The 20,900-nt window shown below is 33.9% G+C and overlaps 1 protein-coding gene across 1 annotated transcript in view; it reads right to left on the bottom strand.

Moving 5' to 3' along the window:
* SLC38A11 (solute carrier family 38 member 11) overlaps positions 1–20,900 on the bottom strand; it is a 66,197-nt gene that overhangs the window by 3,237 nt on the left and 42,060 nt on the right. Inside the window, exons 8-11 of the mRNA XM_051986249.1 lie at positions 17,000–17,070; positions 16,242–16,403; positions 13,157–13,269; positions 8,155–8,286 (exon numbers count right to left, since the gene is read on the bottom strand). Coding sequence (XP_051842209.1) covers positions 8,155–8,286; positions 13,157–13,269; positions 16,242–16,403; positions 17,000–17,070 — 478 coding nt within the window. The remainder of the gene's footprint in view (positions 1–8,154; positions 8,287–13,156; positions 13,270–16,241; positions 16,404–16,999; positions 17,071–20,900) is intronic.

The following is a 20,900-nucleotide window of genomic DNA, read 5'->3' as shown; positions in this document are numbered from 1 at the left end:
ATGATTGTGGTTTGCCAATTCCTTCTCCAGCTCATTTTACAGATGAGGAAACTGAGGCAAAAAGGATCAAATGACTTGCCCAGGGTCTGAGTTAAGTGTCTGAGGCCAGATTTGAACTCAGGAAGATGAGTCTTCCTGACTCCTGGACCAGAATCCTATCACTTGCTACCTAGCTGCCCCTCAAACTTGGGAAGTAAGTTTTATTATTAACCTCATTTTACAGATGAAGAAACTGAGGCAAACAGGGTTAAGTACCCTGACCAGGGACATACAGCTAGTTAAGTGTCTGAGACTGGATTTGAACTCAGGTTGGGTCCAGTGCCCTATCCATTGTACCACTTGGCATCCCCCTGCAGTTTGGGGAAGAAATTGGGAGAGCAGAACAGGCATTGAATAGGATTTAATAATCCTCTTTGGGAATGAGATAACACCATAAAAACTATATAAATGCATTCTAATTAAAAAACACTAGAAGTCTCTTGATGGTTTCCATTTAGAAAATCTAATTGTAAAATGACTGACTGGTAACTGACATAGAGTACAAAAAAAGATTTGTTTTAACTGAACCAGGTTTGAATGCATCAGTGAACTGTGCAGATTTTGGCTATGTAATGAGGAGCTGACTAACTATATTTGGGTATATTATAGAAGATTATAAACTAGCTTAACCCCTATTTCCTATGAAATAAATGTTACTATTTTATTGCCTTGAATTAAAGGCTCATTTGAAACATATCAAATGCAAATATAGAAAGACTATACTGTACTATTCAAAAAACCTATTTCTTGGCAATGATAAATATATATGACACTTATTCATCTAGAACCATAGAGGTGTGGAAGTACTTCTAAGGCATAAAGCTGACAACATTCCTTAAGGAGCTCTGGCTATCCAGAATTTTGGAACTGTTCTAATGCCAATGTGCTGGGCAGGGCAAACCAGTGATCATTCTGTTTATTTTATGCCTCTCACAACTGAGAAAGAAGTTATTTGGAAGCAATCTAATTGTTAGAAATAAAGTCAATGTTTGGACTGGAGGAAGTCTGGTCAAATGTTGTGTCTAAATGCAAGATTCCTGTTTCAGGATGTTCAAAAGCCTATAGTCATTGGGAGTTAGCCCTGAGAATTATACCAGAATGATGACAAGTCTGAGATAGATGTCAACATTGACAGCATAGCCATTATCATTTTCTTTGCTTTGGAAAATTGTACTCTTTTAAATTGAGGACGCTATGTCTGCTTTTGGAAGCATGTCATTATATGTTATACAACAGAGAAATAAGGCAAGGGCCTGTAAAGGTCTAATATTTTACCATCCTGTTAATGAAACATCAAATTCAACTGCTAACACTTTTACAGTAGGATGTGATCTTTTATACATGGCAAGTAAAAATTCTGCCACTTCATTTTGGCTACAAATAATATAACAAATCTATATGAGTCATGTTCCCTGAACTACCACTCAAGCTCAAATTAATTTTTCCCCTAATTTTATCCTTTTAATTCCTTTCGCATTGGGCCAAATGATTCTCGTTATTAATCCAATTTTGATTATTAGATAACTAAATAATGTAATGATTTTAATATTATAGTAAATTCAATCTCCTTTGATTCCTTTAATCATATTGCTTTTTTTTTTTTAATCTCAGTTCTCTTCCATTTAATTATATGTGCCAAAATAAGCTCAGTATTTCAGATTCACTCAGAGCTACATTATCTTGCTTGGGTACTGCTTTTAAAAAATTGTTTGGGTGAGACTATTTTACAACTTAATTAAATGATGTCTACCTTTAGATTAGGGCAGTTAGGTTATTCAGACCTGAAGTCAGGAAGACTCTTGTTCCTGAGTTCAAATATAGCCTTTGACACTTACTAGCTCTGTGACCCTTAACCTTGTTTTCCTCAGTTTCCTCATAAGTAAAATGAGCTGGAGGAACAAATGGCAAACCACTACACTGATTTCTTTGCCAAAACCCCCTCAAAAATAAGGGCATTTTATTTAAGACATGATTGAAATAATAGAACAACAAAATTTTCCATTTTTCTGATTTCTCATACTATATCATACTTCCCAAAGAGAATTGGAGAAAGACTCATTGAATTTGGATTCAGAAGACATGTGTATCTTAGACATTTACTTGCTGTGACATTTCTCATTTAAAAAATGATGGTGTAGACCTTTAAAGTTTCTTCCTGCTCCCCATCTATGATTCAATGATGAAGATGAAAAGTTGATTAACATATAATGACATGCTTCCAAACCAAAAATCTGTGATCCTATATCTTCAACAGAGCATCAGAACAAAGACAGAATTAAGAATCTACTGTGAGATCTCCATGACCCCTTTCATTTAAGTGTCTTTTATTATTATTATTAGCTAAAGTAGAGCTTCTTCAGTGAATCAGAATCTCTGAGTTTTGTAGAACAGGTGAAAAGGTGATAAAACCTAAAAAAAAAAAATGCTGAAGAGTATGCACCAGCACTCTATAGTGAGGGGTGAAGTTGAGAAAAGGAAAAAAGACTCTTGTCTTACAGTCCCATGCACGGGGTAGGGCGTGGAAACATTCAATTCTTTACCTTCCTACTTTGGGGAATTATGGAGATGATGGCATCACAGCACCAATGCAAGGGCAGTGCTGGAATGGTATTATCACTTCCTCTATGCAACATGCCTTGTTGAATATAATTTCTTTAGGGTTAAAATAGTACTTTAAGCAAGAGGTTTAAAAAAGTGTGACAAGCTGAAGGAGCAATCATGTATTTGTGAAGGAATACAAATAGAAATGCTGGTAAATGTTACTATGGTTTTGTAAAATTTAGACTGTGTGTGTATCTCATTTGTAAGATTTGCAGTTTGCCACAGCTGCTCAGCAATGGTAATCAAACAGGTTTGCCAAAGTACTACAGCTCTTTAGTGAAAATAACATTTTCCCTTTAAGGTTCTATTTTTATTTCCTTTCTAGGCACTTAAACACAAATCCACTGTCACAGGCTACCCGCAGGTATCATTTTTCAATAAATTCAATGGATGGAATTTTTTAAACTTACACAATTTACAGAGAAAGGAATTAAGTTATATATTGCATACTTTGGAGCTCAAGCTGAAGAAGTGACCCTAGTTTCAGGAGAACAGTCTTATAAAAAGTTAAAATAACACTAATTCTTTAAAAAAAGCTAACTTTTCCTTCATGCCAAGTACTAAGCTAAATGCTTTACAAATACCATCTCATTTGGTCCTTACAAAAACCCTGAAAAGTAAGTACTGTGATTAAAACCATTTTTACAGTTGAAGAAACTGAGGCAAATAGATATTAAGTGACTTGCCCAAACAAGAACATAACTGGTTAATGTCTGAGGCCAGATTTGAATGTAGATCTTTCTGACTCCAGCTCAGTTTTCTGTCCATTGTGTCTTCTAAAAGAAAATGTATGTAGCTAGCCCTTTTAGTCTTCTACTATTCAGTTTAGTATCAACTGTAAAATGTTTTTCTTGATTTTTTTTGTAGGCATGAGACTTATTATCACCAATCATATCATAAAACCTTATTTAGACTTGAGTACATATCTTAGACATCTTCTATCTTTTTTGTTATCCCTATCAATCAGTGACCTCATTTCTGCCACTCATACTGACTGGCTTCCTACACATTACAATATCAGCATACTATCTTAGTACATAGAGGCTGCCAATTTTTGGAGGATTTTAGATGTGGAAATATATTTCCGGTTTTATAGAAAAAGAAGTTCAGTAAAATAAAGAACTTGCTTTATGGTTAAAAGAATTAGAATATATTGATTTTGTAGCATTAGGAATGTCTGTTTGCTCTGAAGGAGAAACAGAAAGCTGTTTGACTGTTGTTCAGTCATCTCCAACGATGATCCTATTTGGGGTTTTCTTGGTGAAGACTCTGGGGTGGTTTGCCATTTCCTTTTTCAGCTCATTTTACAGATGAGGAAACTGAGGCAGACAGGATTAAATGATTTGCCCAGAATCATACAGCTAGTAAATGCCTGAGGTAGAATTTCAGCTCATAGAAACATACTACATAGGGTATAGTAGTGAGAAATTTCCTAAAAAATGTTCATTCCTCTTGTAACAATATTACAACAATTTAATGAAAAACAGATGAGCTCAAATGAGACCTTCATAAATCAATAAATAATTGATCCAAAAGTGACCATTTTGATCATTTACTATATAGATGATGAGATGCTTTCACTATCGTTCCCAATTGCTTTAAAGTTATTTATGCTTTCCTATGCCAGATGTGTTCTTCTACCCTTGAAAAGATGCAGAAATAAATTTTGGACTGTGTACTTTTCTGAAGAATAGTAGAGAATTATCCATACTATGTGCTAATTTCTCTACTAGTTTGTATGAATATACAGAGGAAATATAACATATGTCAAACTCTCCTCTCAAGATGTTTGCAGTTGAGTTGCATTGCCAATTTAGCAGAAAAGTCAACATGGATTTATTAAGTATTTACTATGAGTCAAGCAAAATACAAGACATAACATCAGGGGTAATCAAAGCTGGCATATAAAATGATACAGCAACTGTTAGGGAGAGGATCAGGGATATAAATGTGTCTTGGGCACCGGTCCTCTGCTGATAGTAGTAACCTTTTCTTCAATATGGTGTGTCTTATTTCTTACTCTCTTGATTCCTATAGGTCTGTATTGAAATCATAAAGACAATGCTGCTAATGGATGGAAATGGTTCACCTTGTTGTTCTCCAACCTTTAAGGTATATTCTTGGGAGCATGCTATCCTACTGTGTCCCCAACTATTCATATGTCACTCTGTCAGGTTGCTTTCATTCCATACCTTGGAGATGTGATATGTGGCTTGTATGCTTTCTTCCTCTCTCTGAAGGTTCTCTGGGAAGAAAGTGATTTAATGTTCATCTGGTAAATCAAGGGGTCCTCATAAACTAGAACCCTGTGTGTGTGTGTGTGTGTGTGTGTGTGTGTGTGTGTGCGCGCGCGTGTGTGTGTGTGCAAGTGGGGTTGAGTGACTTGTCCAGAAGAGCCTATGACAGAAAATCTACAAAAGGACTGGGGCTGTTTAGCTTCCTCTACATGGGGTGGGGAAAGACTGCTGTTTTTAAATATTTAAAGGACTGTTGTGTAGAAGGGGGATTAGATTTACGGCACTTGGTTTCAGAAAGTGGAAATGGGAGGAGTGGGTGGAAGTTGCAGAGAAAGATCATAGGGATATGGAGGGATCCAGATGGAAGGATCATAGGATAATATATTTAAAGCTTGAAAAGAGTTTACAGGCCATCAAATCCAATCTCTTCATCTTAAAGAAAAGAAATTAAGTAACAGAGAAATTAGAGACTTGCTTAATATCATCTAGCCATTGGCAGAGATGGGATTTGAATTTTTTTTCCTGATTCCAAATCCAGTGTTCTAATGACTGTATTATCCTACATTCTTAAAAGAAACAATAGCAACAACTACAACAAAAAATAACCACCCTAAGAATAGATCTCAGAGAACTTCTAGTCCAATACCTTCTTTTAGGGGGGGAAATTTGAAGATTAAGTGATTTATTTTCCCAAGATCATATAAGCTGGAAATGTCAGAGACAGGGTTTAAATCCAAGCCTTTTGACCACAGAGTTAATGCTCTTTCCATTATACCAAAAAGGTAAAAAAAGTAGCACTATCCAAAAGTGGCATAGGCTCTTTGTGGAGGCAGTAGGTTTCCTCATGACTTGTTTTCAAACAGAAACTAGAGAACCACTAGTCTAAGGTATCATAGAACTGGGTTTTTAAAATTCTTTCCACTTGCAACCTCTTTTGGACCAAGAAATTTTTACATGATTCAAGATATATAAGTATATAAAGTTGGTATGTACAAATCAAATATTTACTGATAATCATTTGTTACCTTCAAATTCAGTTACAAGACTCCATATGGGGCTGTGAACCACAGTTTAAGAAGCTGAGTCTTAAAGGATACTCCTATTTTAGTGTGAGTTAGCTGAGATCAGTATCTGAGGTCAACCCAATTCTGAAATTCTGTGATTTCCCCACCTATAAAAGGTTTTGAACTTGATAGTATAAAACAAGTACACAATAATATGGGCAAAAGAGATTAAAAGGTGATATGAATTCAGAAAAGGATGATAGGAATTTGCAAGGATTATATTAGCCAATCTGATTTCAAAGAGGAAGACTGAACTTGAAGTGATCTTGAAGCAGCAATGTAATTTGGATCTATAAGTGGGAGAGAAGCAACATTCCAACCTGAGTAAAGGTTCAATGCTAAGGCATTCTATGGCACAGGGAGGAGACTAGAATTGAAGGTACAAGCTGAAAAATAATGGTAAATAAATTTTAATAGATAGGGTGGAACATAGGATTTCTCCAGTCTCTTATCTCTGCAGGATGGACACATCCTTAGATGTGATTGCTGGTCCTTCAAACCCAATATGTATAAAATTGAACTTAGCAGCTTATTATCTATCCTTTCTCCTGGCTTCCTTATTTCCACAGAGGGGATCCCAGATTTATAACTTTGGAGTCATCTGTATTTCTTCTGTCAAAGTCACTGTCAAGTCTTTTGGATTCAAACTTCATAACATTTTCCCCTATTACTTCATCTTTTTACTCATATTACCAATACACACGTATTTTTATTTTATCATTTCAATACCTGTATTAGTTTAACAGCTCTTAAATTGTTCTCCTTCCCTTTAGGCTCTCTGTCCAATCTATCTTTCATAGCTGCCAAAAGAAATTTTCTAAAGTATGGGTGGGACTATGCTATTGTCTTGAAAAGTAGTTTTCATCAGATCAGTATTGCCTCTAGAATAAAAAGCAAACTCATTAGTTTAGCATTGAAGGCTCCAGACAAGTTGGATCGAGTTTAAATTTTTAGTCTTTTTATATTATTCCTTTTTACATATTCTATATATTCTGGTCAGACTAGACTATTAGTTGGTCCTCGAATTCTGATTTTCATTTTCCACTATCATGAATTTGAAAAGAATAATCTTTTATGGCCAGCACATCTGACTTTAATGATTTTTTTTTTGGTGATTTTTTTACCCTGGAGGGGATACAATGAAAAATACCACCATAACATAAATATTACAAATACCTAGCATTGTAGTATACTATTGCCTGTGAACAATAGCTCTCCTTTCAACAGCATGCTTTGTTGTTGAAATTAGAATTTAAGCATCTTGAGGGCAGTAACCGTTTCATTTTTTTTTTCCTTTGTACTCTAGAGTCTAACATAGTGCCTGAAACACAGGAAGCACTTGTTAAATACAAAATAAATAATGAAATTGGGATCATGAATAAATCAAATTTATATACTGCTTCTAGGTTTATAAAGAAAGAGAAGTTTTGTAGGAAAAATGTTCAAGGTTTGATGACATAATTGATCTGTGATATGGATAGATAATTATCTTTTACATACATGGCAATTAATACATCAAACAAGCATTCTATTAAGTACTCATGATGTGCCAGGTACTGGGGATGCAGAGAAAAAAAGGGAAATAGTTCTTGCCCTCAAGGAGCTTACATTCTACAATACATATATAAAAGTATTGGTTTGGAAAGGTAGATTGGAATCAAGTTATAAAAGCCTTTAAAAATAAAGAGGCTTCTCTTTGGTCCTATAAACAAATCAGAAACACTGGAATCTACTGGATAAGGGAAAGACATTATCAGATGTATAACTTTTGGAAAAATCCTTTGGTATCTTTGTGGAGGATGCCTTGGAGAAAAGAGAGAGATGAGGTAAGGAAATAAATGTAGAGACTATTGCAAAAGTCCAGCTTAGAGGGAACAAGGATCTGAACTGGGATAGAATCTGTGCAAGCAGAAAAATGTTATAGAGGTAAAAAAAGATATAATTTGGCAACTGATTGGATATGAGGGATAAGTGACTGTCTCTGAATATGTCTTTGCTTGGTATAGAAAATTCAAAATCTGTCAGGTTACATTTTAATAGCATATAGGAAGCACTATGAATATTATACATGATTAATCATGGAATCAATATATATTTCACAATGTGTTTTATTGAAGCTTGAAAACATATCTTAAGTAGAACACATCCTTTGTTGAATGTAAACCTGCTCTGTTCTTCAGAATGGAAAACAGAAATAATTTAATTATACTTACATTGAACTCCAGAACGATCCCAAGGCAATCAACCAGCAGTGACACTAGTGTGGCCATAATAATGATGAGTGTTGTCACCATAACATGGGAAATTTTTGAAAGATTCCCACCAAAGAAAACATTGGCAATTACCTGTCAAAAAAGATAAGATTTAGAAAATTGAGAGTCCATTTCATGTCAATGTATTTTTTCTTTATACATAGTTTTTTTTGACATGTTACTTTCTAACAAATAATATTTTCCTATAATAACTTACCAGAAAAATTGAATTGTATATAAATGTTGGATAGAATACTTTTTGTGCTATACTACTAGACACTATATATATGTCTATACACACACACACACACATGAATCTGGTGTGTATGTATGTGAATTCTTTAAGGACAAAATCAAAATTTAATCATGATGTCTCAGTTCTTTCCAAAACACATCCTTGATATGACCAGTAGTGCTAATTGCTACATTTTGTGCTCAGGAGATAAAAACATTATTGACATACAGGCAACTGAATATTAGCATTAAGGTAAGATATAAACTATCCTTGTGATGGAAAAGGTCTTGAGGATCTATCTTGTTCCTTTTCCCTGGATATATGCAGGTTGATAACTAAAATAAAGTAGACAGATGGTGGTTTATTTGAAAGATTTCTGAGGAGATTTCACAACTTTGCTCTTAAGAGTTCACAAGTAATACTGGAAAATAAGGTGAAGCATATGAAATAACATTAAAATGCTAAAATGGTTAGCACAGTATCTGTCCATAGGAGGAACTGATTGTTATTTGACTGAAGGACTGATTCTCTAGTACATATTACTTGGATAGAGTTTTTAGAATAAGAGATTTTGCAATTTCAAAGAAACCTTTAAAGTAACTAGGTCTCTTACTATACTGAAATATCTGCTATAAGCAAATGCTTATGGAGGCTCTTCTTGAGTACTTCAAGTGATCAGAGAGCTTACTATCCAATAATACTGTCAACTAGAATAGTCACAAAAATCTTTGTATAAAGAAGTCGAACTTGAGCTCATATTTAAGTGAAGGGGCTAAAGTGTTGTTGAAGGGCATTTAAGGAAGATAAGAAGAGCATGAAAAAAGTCATGGAGTCACAGATGCCCATGCATTGAGTTGAAAGGCATCATCTAGTTAGATGATCATTTAGACATTTTGATCTAATTATCATTAATCCAGATTGTTAGAAATTACCTAATCCAACTTGCTTACTTTACAGACACATTTTTTAAACTCATTAGGCTTTCTTTTAATGCCCTTCCCAATCTCATCACTAACTACTTTTTTTGAACCATATTTCCTATTACTCCTCTTCATGTAGGCAGAGATACAGTCAGGCCAGACAGTAGCTTATTAATTATTTTTCTAAGCTTATCTATTTGTGCTTTCACATAGGCTTTCCCTTATTCTTCAAACGTGTCCCCCTCTGTACTTATACTTATTAGAATCCTTAGCTTACTTTGGGGCTCAGGTAAAGTTTAACCTACTTATTGGTATAATTTCTCTTCTCAAATTAGCTAGCATTTACTTCTCTATTTACTTCTTGCATCCCACTAAGTAGCATATAATGTTCTGGAGGGACTGTTATTTTTTCTTTGTGTGTACAAGACCTAACAAAGTATTTTATGGAAGGTACACAATAAAGTTTTGCTAAATTGAATAAATAAAAAACAAGAATGGTGAAATATTTAGAATACTAAATTACAGAATGGTTGAAAGATGCAAATAATTTTTTCTGTGTTATCTAGATAAGTCATTTCTCCCAAATGATATAATATAGCATGGTCTTGTGGATATGGAATTAATTTCAAGTTCTGTCTCTAATGTATACTGATTAAACATCTCTGGGAAAATCACAGTCTCTCAGTAATTCAGGTAATTGTTTAGGATTCTAAGTTACAGATGGGTTTCCAACTTGTACCAGTATAGATGATATTTTTTATACCATGAGTTCCCTAAGTAGATGAAGTCATAAGTCTGTCCCAAACTAAACCAAATTAAAAAAACCTACATAATGCCTTAACCCAATTAAAATACACATCCTCAAAAGGTCTTGACAAAATAATTATACTGATAGAAAGTTCAACATTCTAACAGTGGTAAAGGAGTTATTTTAAGACTGACGGACATTTAAGCAACCCTCAAATAATACCCTGCATGCTCTTTACTCTGCCTTTGAATAATCCTTGTTGAGCTCATGCTATGTGGGGTGTATGTGTGTGTGTGTGTGTGTGTGTGTGTGTGTGTGTGTTTTAGTATCTGTATTTGCTTATGTATGTATGAAAGTGAGAATAAAAAGAAAGAGGAAAGATGAAAAAAAATGAAGATATTTTTTATTTAATCACTATTTTCATTGCAGAGTTTTTAATTTCATTACTCTTCTAGGCATGGTACTTAGAAACAGAAAAAAAAACAACAACAACAACCAATATCCAGTTCTAAATACTACAAAATGCAAAACTAATTTGAACAGTTAATACCTAGCACCCACAGTTAAACAAGGTGTGCATATTGCATCAGTTTTGTTCTGAAAACTAGATTTGAACTTGATTTAGAGTTGGAGAAGAAATAAAACAAGAAGATTCCTATACCTTCATTGCTTAAATCAAAGTCAATCCTTACATCAAAGTCAATCCTTATATCTTTCCTCTTCTACTATAAGAACAAGAACTCACATTTAAGCCTCTGAGTTGGAGTATTCACAACCTCACAAAAAGGCCACTTATTAGTACATATAAAGAATGAAATCTGCAAAATCAATTATTTTAGAAATCAGTTCAGAATGATCTGCAAAAAAGTCCTTAAAATAAGCATACCCATGGATCCATTAATATATCTCCTAGATCTAAATCTCAAAGATATCAAAGAAATAAGAAAAGTTACCTATATATACAAATGCTATATATATACATAATATTTACATATATACAAAATACAAAATATATACAAATATATACAAAATATACAACATATATACAAATATATATATATATATACACATATACATACATATACAAAATGTTTATATATATACACACACACACACAAAAATATATACAAAATGTTTAGGGCAACTCTTTTTTGAATACAAAGAACTGAAAACTAAGTAAGAGAATTCCCATCATGGGAGAATGGCTCAACAATTAAATTATATGAATATAAAGTAATACTATTGTGCTGTAAAAAATGATAAAAAGGATGGGTTCAGAAAATCCTGTATAAACTGATGCAAGATGGAGTAAGATTATCTAGGAGAACAAATATACAATAACATAACATTATTATAAAGACAAGCAACTTTGAAAGATAATGTCTGATCAATGCAATGATTATAATTCTGGAAGCTCTATGGTGCCCATCTCCTGATGGAGATGAGATAGACTCAGGATAAAAAATGAGACTACCATTTTTGGACATGGAAAATAGAGATATTTGTTTTGTTTGACTCTACCTTTCTGTTACAAGGATTTTCTTTTTATTTTCTTTATTTTCTTTTTTTCTTTTCTTTATTTTCCTTTTTTTTCTTTTTATTTTGAGATGGGAGTGAAGAGTAAGGAGGAGAGAATATTTAATTGGAAAAGAAAATAAAGCAAAAAGAGTATAAGTACTGTTTTGAATTGCATATTTACGATATTTCTGGCCCATGATTGCAGTATTTGAAATACCTGCCTAAAAAATAACATGATATATAGTAGAAAGAGGATCATACCTTTCTCTCAAATTGTGCTTCTTGTACATGTATGATCCTATATAAGTTGCCAATCTACACAGTTTGGGGGAGTTTCCAAACCTAGAATATCCTCTTTTAAGGAAATCATAGATCTGGACCAAACTCCTCCACCTTTTCCCTAAAATATCTTCTTGTCATCTAGAGCATGTTAAGTGGGACATTCTGCTTAATCTTTAAACTGTTCACTTAAAATATTAGACCTATTCACCCTGTGAATAACTTCACCCTATTCACACTGCGTAAATAGTCTCTAGGAATAGGCTCCTAATTCTAAGGGTCTTCTTAGTGTGATTTTTGAAAAGCTCACTGTGAATCAGTTATATTAAACTAAAAATAAATGTAAAAGGATTTTTAATGGACAGAATGATAGACCATCTGAAAGCCACACGTTCCTACTTCCTTATTGTAAGAATCAAAACACTTATTTTACTCCTTCCCTTCCCATCTTAATGTAGATCTCCTTTAATTTCTCAAATCAAATTGGGTGGGATTTTATAATGGTTGCCACAGAGATAAGTAAGGAGATATTAATGAAATGTAAAATTATATGCATCTGTATAAGGGCAGAACTAAAGGTTTTAATTTAAAATTTAGGGATTCAAGAAAGAATAAAATATTCACACACACACACACAATTTTACTGAGGGGATTCTGTTCCATGATACTTCTGTGTTTAAATAGAGTTGACTGTGGGGAAAGAAAAATCTAAGTAGCAAAAATTATGAAAAAAAGTTTGGATATGGCTTTATTTTTTACAATTCAGTTAGTCTGTACCAAATACCAGGAAAAACCTTGGAATGCACTTATATAAATATTTGACCTTATGTTAATATAAACTCAAGTCTAACCAAGATTTACAAATTCTGTTTGTGAAAGTTTCTCATAAATCTCTGAATGGGCAGCTGTATTGGCTAGTTAGTAGAATGAATACTGCTCAGAGAGTGTCAAGTCTAGTTATAATCCTGTTACTAATTAGCCTTGGAAAAGTTATTTAACCTTTCATTCTTTAGGTCTTTATATATGAAATAACAAAGGGGGTTGAGATGATTTTAAGAGCTCTTTCAGCTCTAGAATTTCAAAAAAGATAACTTTTCCTTAAGTCTTTTTACTGAGCATTTAAAAGAAAATGTGAATGGTAAATGTGAAAAATGTGAGTGGTAAAACCTGTCTTAAATGTATATATGTACAAAATTTATTCTAATATCAAGTCAGAAAAGAAATTACATATGCAAAACTGATATTTGGAAAATAAATGCTCACCTCTCTGGTCACAAAACATTCAATTGGATAAGTCAAAATGACAGTGATTCCATAACAAAATCGACCAAAGTTAATTAGGTCATCATTTCTGCAATAATTTTCAAACAAATCTCCTGGGGAATAACATAAAATTGAAGAATTTAATAACTCAATAAACCTAAGAAGATTTGTATGAACTGACACAGACTAAAGTAAATAGAACCAGAAGAATAATTTACCAGAACCTAAATATTGTAATAAATTAACAATTTTGAAAGACTTAACAATTCTGATGCAATTATCTACATGATTCTAGAGGAGTGATAATTAAGAATGTCTACCCATGTATACTTATATTGTATTTGATTTATACTTTAACATATTTAATATGTATTGGTCAACCTGCCATCTTGGGGAGAGGATGGGGAAAGGAGGGGAAAAATTGGAACAAAAGGTTTGGCAATTGTCAATGCTGTAAAATTACCCATGCATATAATTTTTAAATAAAAAGCTATAAGAAAAAAAAAAAAGAATAGTGTCTACCTCATGCCAGAAATCATAAAGGTGAGACATACATTTTTGGATATGGCCAAAGCAGGAATTTGTTTTGCTTTACTATACTTATTCTTATAAATTCTCCCTGCCCCTAGTGGGGTAGGAGAGATAGGAGGTGGAAAAATGCCTGATAATTGAGAAAATAAAAATATTTCTAAATCAGTATGATATTACCTAAAACTTCACATTTTCAGTTTTTAAAAAATCATTTGGAACAAACATGAGATTTTGTCCAGTTTCAGAGATCTAAGCAAAACCATTGCTAAATTATTTACTGAGACACAAATTATTATTCCACCTCAGAACTGAGTTATCAGGAGGATACTCTTATCTTGTTCTCACCATTCATTTTTGGTGGCCTAACTACAAATTACTTTTGAAAGCTGTCTTGGAGGTGTTCCTGGCTGCTTGCAATAATTTTCCTTTGACTTAGGAGCTCTGGATTTGGGGAGCTCTGGATTTTGACTATGACATTCCTTGAAGTTTCATTTTGGGCTTTCTTTTAGGAGGTGATTGGTGGATTCCCTGATTGATACAAGGACTCATTATACCTCCAGAAAGTTCAATGATGAAGAATGCTGAGATTTTATGTGAGAATTTATTTTGCTGAACAAGACATATTTGTTACAAGGGTTGTTTTATTTTTTTTCTCTGGGAAAGGAAAGAAAATGAATTTTTGCTAATTAAAAATAAATTTTAATTTAAATAGAGAAAAAAAAACAATATTGGAGAACTCTGGAATTAACTTAACAAAATATCCTTATATTCTTTACTTCTCATTATTCAATTAATAATAGAAGGAAAAATCTTAGGTTAAAATAAACAAGTTTTCCTTTGAAGTGTTATTCTCAGAACAAGGACAGCCCTCAAAGGAAGTGGAAAGATGGACATCTGGAGACCTACATTTCCTGAATACCACATTACAAGATCTAAGCACAGTCTCTGTACCATGGGGAGGAATTTCAGACATTATAATTATGTTAACAACAACAAAAAAAGATACAAGCTTCCACAGACAACATTATATGGAATTAGTACAAAGAAAAGTGACAGAATAGATATATTATACCTTAAAAATTGAATTAGTGATTATATATTTCCATCAAAACAGGCCTTTTCAAGAGACAGCATTATCACCTCTGAACAATTTAGAAAAGAGGATGCAGAGGAAAAGGCAGGAAAGGGGAGGGGAATGATAAAAGAATAGTTATTCAGGGCCTGTTCTTTTAAGCATAAAATGTTTTTCCTGCTTTTAAATTAGTTGGCCACCTTGTTTTAATCAGCCCAGATGGAAAACTAGATTAAAATCGCATACTCTATTTAGTTATTCCAAGAGGAAAAGAAGGGAAAACAACCTCTGAATTTTTTCTTTTAAATGTCAATCCCATTAAGAATATAATGTATGATTCCTTTAATTCCTGATATAATATCTTCCATCAGCTATTGAAAAGCTTTCATGGGGTTGGAGGGATTGATTAGAGTAGCTCTATTGACCTTGGAGGACAGAACCACAATCTATGGATTTAAGATGTCCTTTGAGTTTCTTTCTCATTCTGAAATTTAGTGATTCTGGGATTTTAAACATACTTTTAACAGCATTCTTGTTGGGTGCCAGGGGAACTATAGTTTAAACATGGTGATGAAGGTGCTGATGCCAGGTGAGACTATCATAGTTGAATCACAAATGAAATTTAGTTTGTGCTTTTTGATGATACATTTATTATTCTTCTATTTAACTTTTATTCTTTATTTTTGTGAAGTTAGTAGATAGAAAGCTGGCCTCAAAGCTAGAAGGAACCGAGTTCAAATCCCACCTTTGACACATACTGGCTATGTAACTATGGACAAGTCATTTAACCTCTTAGTTTCTATGAAATTCTCTATGATTTTGAGTTGTTGCAAAAATGCTCATTTGTACTGATGGGGTTTTCTCATCAGAGAGTTCCCTACTAGCAATGAAATCACAGGCCCATGCAAAACTAAGGAGTTGATTTTTAAGCATTGGGCAATGGCAGCCACTTAAGGTTTTTGAGCAAGGAATTGACATAAAGATAATTGGATTGTAGAAAGATTAATCCCACAGTGTGTAGCATGAATTGGAGGTAAAGTCCCACCACGGTCAGAGGAGCTGGCTAAGAAGCTAGTCATGAAATAAGTGTGTTCTTAACTATGGGGATAAAGCCAAGGTGATGGAAAAGAGTGCACAAAGATGCTGGGGAAAGAAAAAGCCACAAGCCTTAGTGCCTAAATGGAGGATGTGGGAAGTTTCAAAGAGTCATTTGTTATTGGAGAGTAATGAAACTAGTGAGGAAAATGTGCAAAGCAGCCAGAAGAGGTAGATTTGTGAGAAAATAGGATGAGTTTAGTGTTAGGTTGAGTTTTAGGCCACATGGTATAGGCGACCAGCATGAAAGAGTTAATACTTATTGCTCAAATAAGGAGGGAAGGAGAGGATGTACATAGAGATATGTGAAAGGTTAAATTAAAAATAAGAAAATGTTAAATGCTGCTAGAAAAACAATGAAATATAAATTTGAATTTCTTACCATACCTTGTGTGTGGCCAGTAAATGTCAAGTAACCAGAAGTCGCAAATAGCACACTGATAAATACAGAAATCACCATTGACACATGAATGACATGAGACCATTTAGCCACTGTGGGTTCCTCCAGGGAACTATAAACTAAGAAGCTGTTATGGTGGCAGATGAATGCTATAATAGAAAATAATGAGAACATTATTAAAACACACTCCACATTTGATCCAGGTTCTCCTCTTCATTCCAGAAAAGAAGGAGATAATCATAGAGTTCAAATATAAATCTAATAATTATAAGTAGGCCAATGAAACTCTCTTTTACACTTCTAGGAACACAGCACCCCCTACTCACACCAGGTGTGTGTGTGTAGTTTCATGACATCTCTGACAACAACCATACTCTGATGGAAAGATGGAAGTTCATACCTCTTCCTGTTAGTCTCCATGGATAATCTTGGGATATGAGGAGAGTAGTTTTAGAATACTATGCAACTAATAACAAATATCACCCAAAACTTTGGAAGAACATCATGACTGTTGAATTTCCAAGCTAAGAAATTATCATAAAAGAATTTTTGGGCTTGAAAGGGATTTATGTATAAATAGAAATTTTGGACGTGAATAAGAAGGGCTAATAGATAATTTTACTAGGGCTCAAACTTATTCACTTGCTGCAATAGGAAAGCTAAAGTACTAGACATCTAAAAAATGAATCAAAGTACTTTTACACTGTACCTATGGTTTGAACAAAGATCTGAATTATTCACTTACCAAATGACATAATGCCGATTGCTTGAATTGCATTGTGTTTTGCAAAAACCCAGGCATCTTCTGTTCTTGATCTACAGGAAAAAAAGTTTTAATATTATAACTTTCATGATTAAAAGTGATAAAATATAAGATTATCAGAGATAGTTTGAAATGCTTCATAAGTTTAAATTATGTCTTGTCAAACCAGTATGTAAAAAAGAACTCCCTCTTTCTTAATTAACTGCAAAAATAAACAAAATACAGAGAAGGTGAGATAAGAGGAAATTTTAATTATTTTGTCCCTCTCCAACCTCCATTTTCCACAGTAGGACAATAATATGTAAGCAGGCTTATACTTGTGTGAGAAATACTGTTTCACATGTCTTTTTATATTATTGGAGACAGGAAGGGGGCAGAGAAAGGGAATGAGCATTTATTAAATGCCTACTGTATGTCTAGTACTGTGCTAAGCACTTTACAAATATTATCATATTTGATATTATCATGGATAGATGGTTTAATAGAAAACATGGTCCTTTTTCCTTCATGATTTTTTTGTCTATCCTCAGGTCACGTTGACAAATTGGCCCTACATGGATCCAAAATACCTTGCCTATCCTTAAATATAAGGATTTATAAATAGATTTAGAACTCCAAAGGATATTGGAAGTAATTTAGTTCAACTCCCCTATTTTATAGATGAGGAAAACAGGGACCAGAAAGGCAAAATGATTTTTGCCAAGAGTCATACTGATAAGTGTGGGAGATGGGGGAAAAGGAAAAAACAGAAAGGAAAAAGAGGTGGGGAGGGGAGAGACAGAAGCAGAGAGGATATGAACCCAGATCCTCTGAATCCAAGATCACTGCTGTTCAATCATATCACAAAATGTCTGGTCCCTGGAATCTCTACCCCTGGATTTACCCATTAAGGGAAGTCTTAATTTTAAATGGATAAAGGCATTATGTAGGGTTGGCTAGGCAGATAGCCAAGGGAGAAAATAATAGTAACTAGTTAACACTTTTAATAGATTACTTTATCTGATTAACCCATTACCACCTAAATTCTCCTTACTAAGAGAGCCAGGTTCTATAAGAATGGGCCACAATATAAATAAGTTTTGCTGGAGGGGAGAAGTAAAAAAAAAGATTGGATTCTAAATTGAAACCTGGGAAAGGCAGCCTTTAATGAGGTTCTCCAGTAATTAGGGCCTTGGACAGCATGAGCATGCTAGAAATGTTAATTTAGATTTAGGGGTTCTTCACTTGGGGTCCACAAACTTTGCTTTTGTTGAATGTTTTGAGAAGTGTGTTTCAATAGAATTCATTTCCTTTGTAATCTTATGTATTTTAGTTTATGCATTTAAAAACATTCTGAAAGTAAGTCCACAGGCTTCATCAGACTTTGTAAGGAGTCTATAATAGGAAAAAAAAAAGGATTAAAACCAACTTCCTGACCTAAAGATATTAGTTTTGAAGAAAAAATTTATCTATGTATAGTTATTCAATTCGATCCAGTCAATAAAAATTTACTAAATGTCTCCCATATCTCCTTCAAAGATTGCTATGAACTGTCAGACACTCAGATAAAAATAAGACAATTCCTGGACACTATTGACTTACATTTTAGTGATTATATATTTAAATTCAAATGGTTCTGTGATTTCAATATTGATTGTAGTTTATGTCTGCCCATCCTGTGTAACAATTCTCCATGTCTTCCCCTAATTTCACTACAGGAGAGCAACAAAACACTGGATACTTTCCTTAATTGCTCTGAGCATTTCCAAGATATCTGTGGAGCACATGGGCTGTCTATGTTCTCTTTCCTTCTCTCACCATATTATCAGCTCATCTTTTTTGTTATCATATACTATAGGACATAGATTTATAGAATCATAAAATGTTAGACTTGGATGGTCATCTTGGCGATAACTTAATTTAGGGGTTATTAGTGTGTGTGTATATATATGTCTGTCAGTGAAGACTATAGACTTCACTTGCTTTAAAATGTTTTTAATTTTAAATGCACAAAGTAAAATATATAGGATTGCAATTTATGTTGATTGTTTATGAGAATATTCTTTTCAAAACAGGTTCATAGTTTCAGGTTAAAATCCCTTGATTTAGTCCAATTTATTCTTTTCATAGATGATAAAGCAGAGGCCCAATTTCATGTTTGTTTTTCATGATGGGGCTGGAGTAAAGCTAGGAAGCACTTCCTTCAGTGGGAGTTGGTGGAAATTCTTCTGGCCACCTTAATGGACCATGACTCCAGAAATGTGAGATAGCCAGCACAGATGCAGAAGAGCTTTCAAGAGAAGAAAGCTGGCTTGTCAGCCAGCTGTCTGCTGTGAATTAAACCTGCTCCAATTTCTTCAGTTCTTTTGAGTGGGAGATGCTGCCACCTGCTGCCTCCATCGTTCCTGCTGCACTAAGAATGAACAAACTGCCATATCTGTCAATTTTCCTTATTAATGGGACAACACACACACACACACACACACACACACACACACACACACACACACACACACACACACACACACTCTTTGTCGCCATTCCTAATGACTCAGCACTGCCAGAACCAACTGATAATTGTAGAAACTCAAAAGATTGCCAGATTTTCCAGTGCTTTTAAAATAATTTTTCTCTATCAGCTACCTACATTTGAAATCTCTGCTTTTTCCAGGAAAAAATTCTGACAAAAACCTATTTTTCAAAGCTTTGGACTTAAAAATTTGAATGCAGCTTTTCATTCTCCCCCTCTGTTTGACAATATCATCCAAAAAATAATGAAGCCTTCCTTTTTCTCTTTCTATCCAATTTGAGCAAAAGCAGGGAAAGAGAAAGAGGGAGGCATGGGTAAAAGCAGGTAAAATCCATAAGAAAGAAGTGTTGTCTGTTTTTCCCTCCAGCAGGACAAGCTTATAAAGAATTTTAAAGACCTTATCTATTTGTTCATATAGTAGATAACTACATGTTTTAATACTATACACTGGAAAGTGGAGCTTGGCATATTGTTAAAATTCTTCCAGATAGATTTCATCACCTGAGGCTTAAGCTAGTTGGATTTCAAGATCCTTTAAAAAACAAATATTATGAACCTTTTCACTCACAGCTTTTTTATGAAAATGAGGCATCATGATAAAATGGTAAAGATTATTGTACAGAGCAATCCTTGAAGTTAAGGAAAACCTGAGTTCAAATCCCAACTCTGACATGTGCAGGTCATATGACCATGAAAAGATAATTTATTTAATATCTCAGAGGCAGCTAAAACTATCTGTTGAACAGAATTCTTTGAGCCATATTGGAATAGGGAGTTTCCACTGAGTAACTGATGGATAGTTCCTATGCCTTTCATCTTTTCTTTTATAATAGAGGTGGATAGCTGAGGATCTGCAGATAACATCGGATAATAATAATAGCTATCATTTAAGGTTTCCAAATGTTTTATAAATATTATATCATTTGATCCTCACAACCACCTGGAAGGAAGAAACTGTCATTATCCATGTTTTTATGAATTAGTAAATTGAGGCAAACAGAGGTTAAGTGACTTGCCTAGCATCATACAACTAGTAAGTATCCGAGGCTGGACTTGATCCCAGGTTTTCCTGATGCCAGGCCAGATCTCCATTCACTCTTATCACATAGCCATCTTGCTGGGAGAAATTATTCTTCTGCCAGTGCTGCTTTTGAAAAAGAAATGAGAGTATTCTGGACAATAGAAAAGATGGCTTTTTCTCTGTGTTCCTTTCTATTGGGTGGACTTTTATCCATTTTTGCATATATAATACTTTGTTCCTATAATGGGGATCACTTGGGGGTCTTCCCAGTAAATATTTAGCAAAGGCTCCTTTTACACCTTAGTATTCAGAATGGCTTTCTAGGTTCCTTTTGAATTAATTATTTGGCTTCA

Source organism: Antechinus flavipes, chromosome 3 (genome assembly GCF_016432865.1).
Source record: "Antechinus flavipes isolate AdamAnt ecotype Samford, QLD, Australia chromosome 3, AdamAnt_v2, whole genome shotgun sequence".
Classification (NCBI taxonomy): Eukaryota; Metazoa; Chordata; class Mammalia; order Dasyuromorphia; family Dasyuridae; genus Antechinus; species Antechinus flavipes.
Note: the sequence above shows the minus strand (reverse complement) of the source record. Positions and strands in the feature narration are given on the sequence as shown.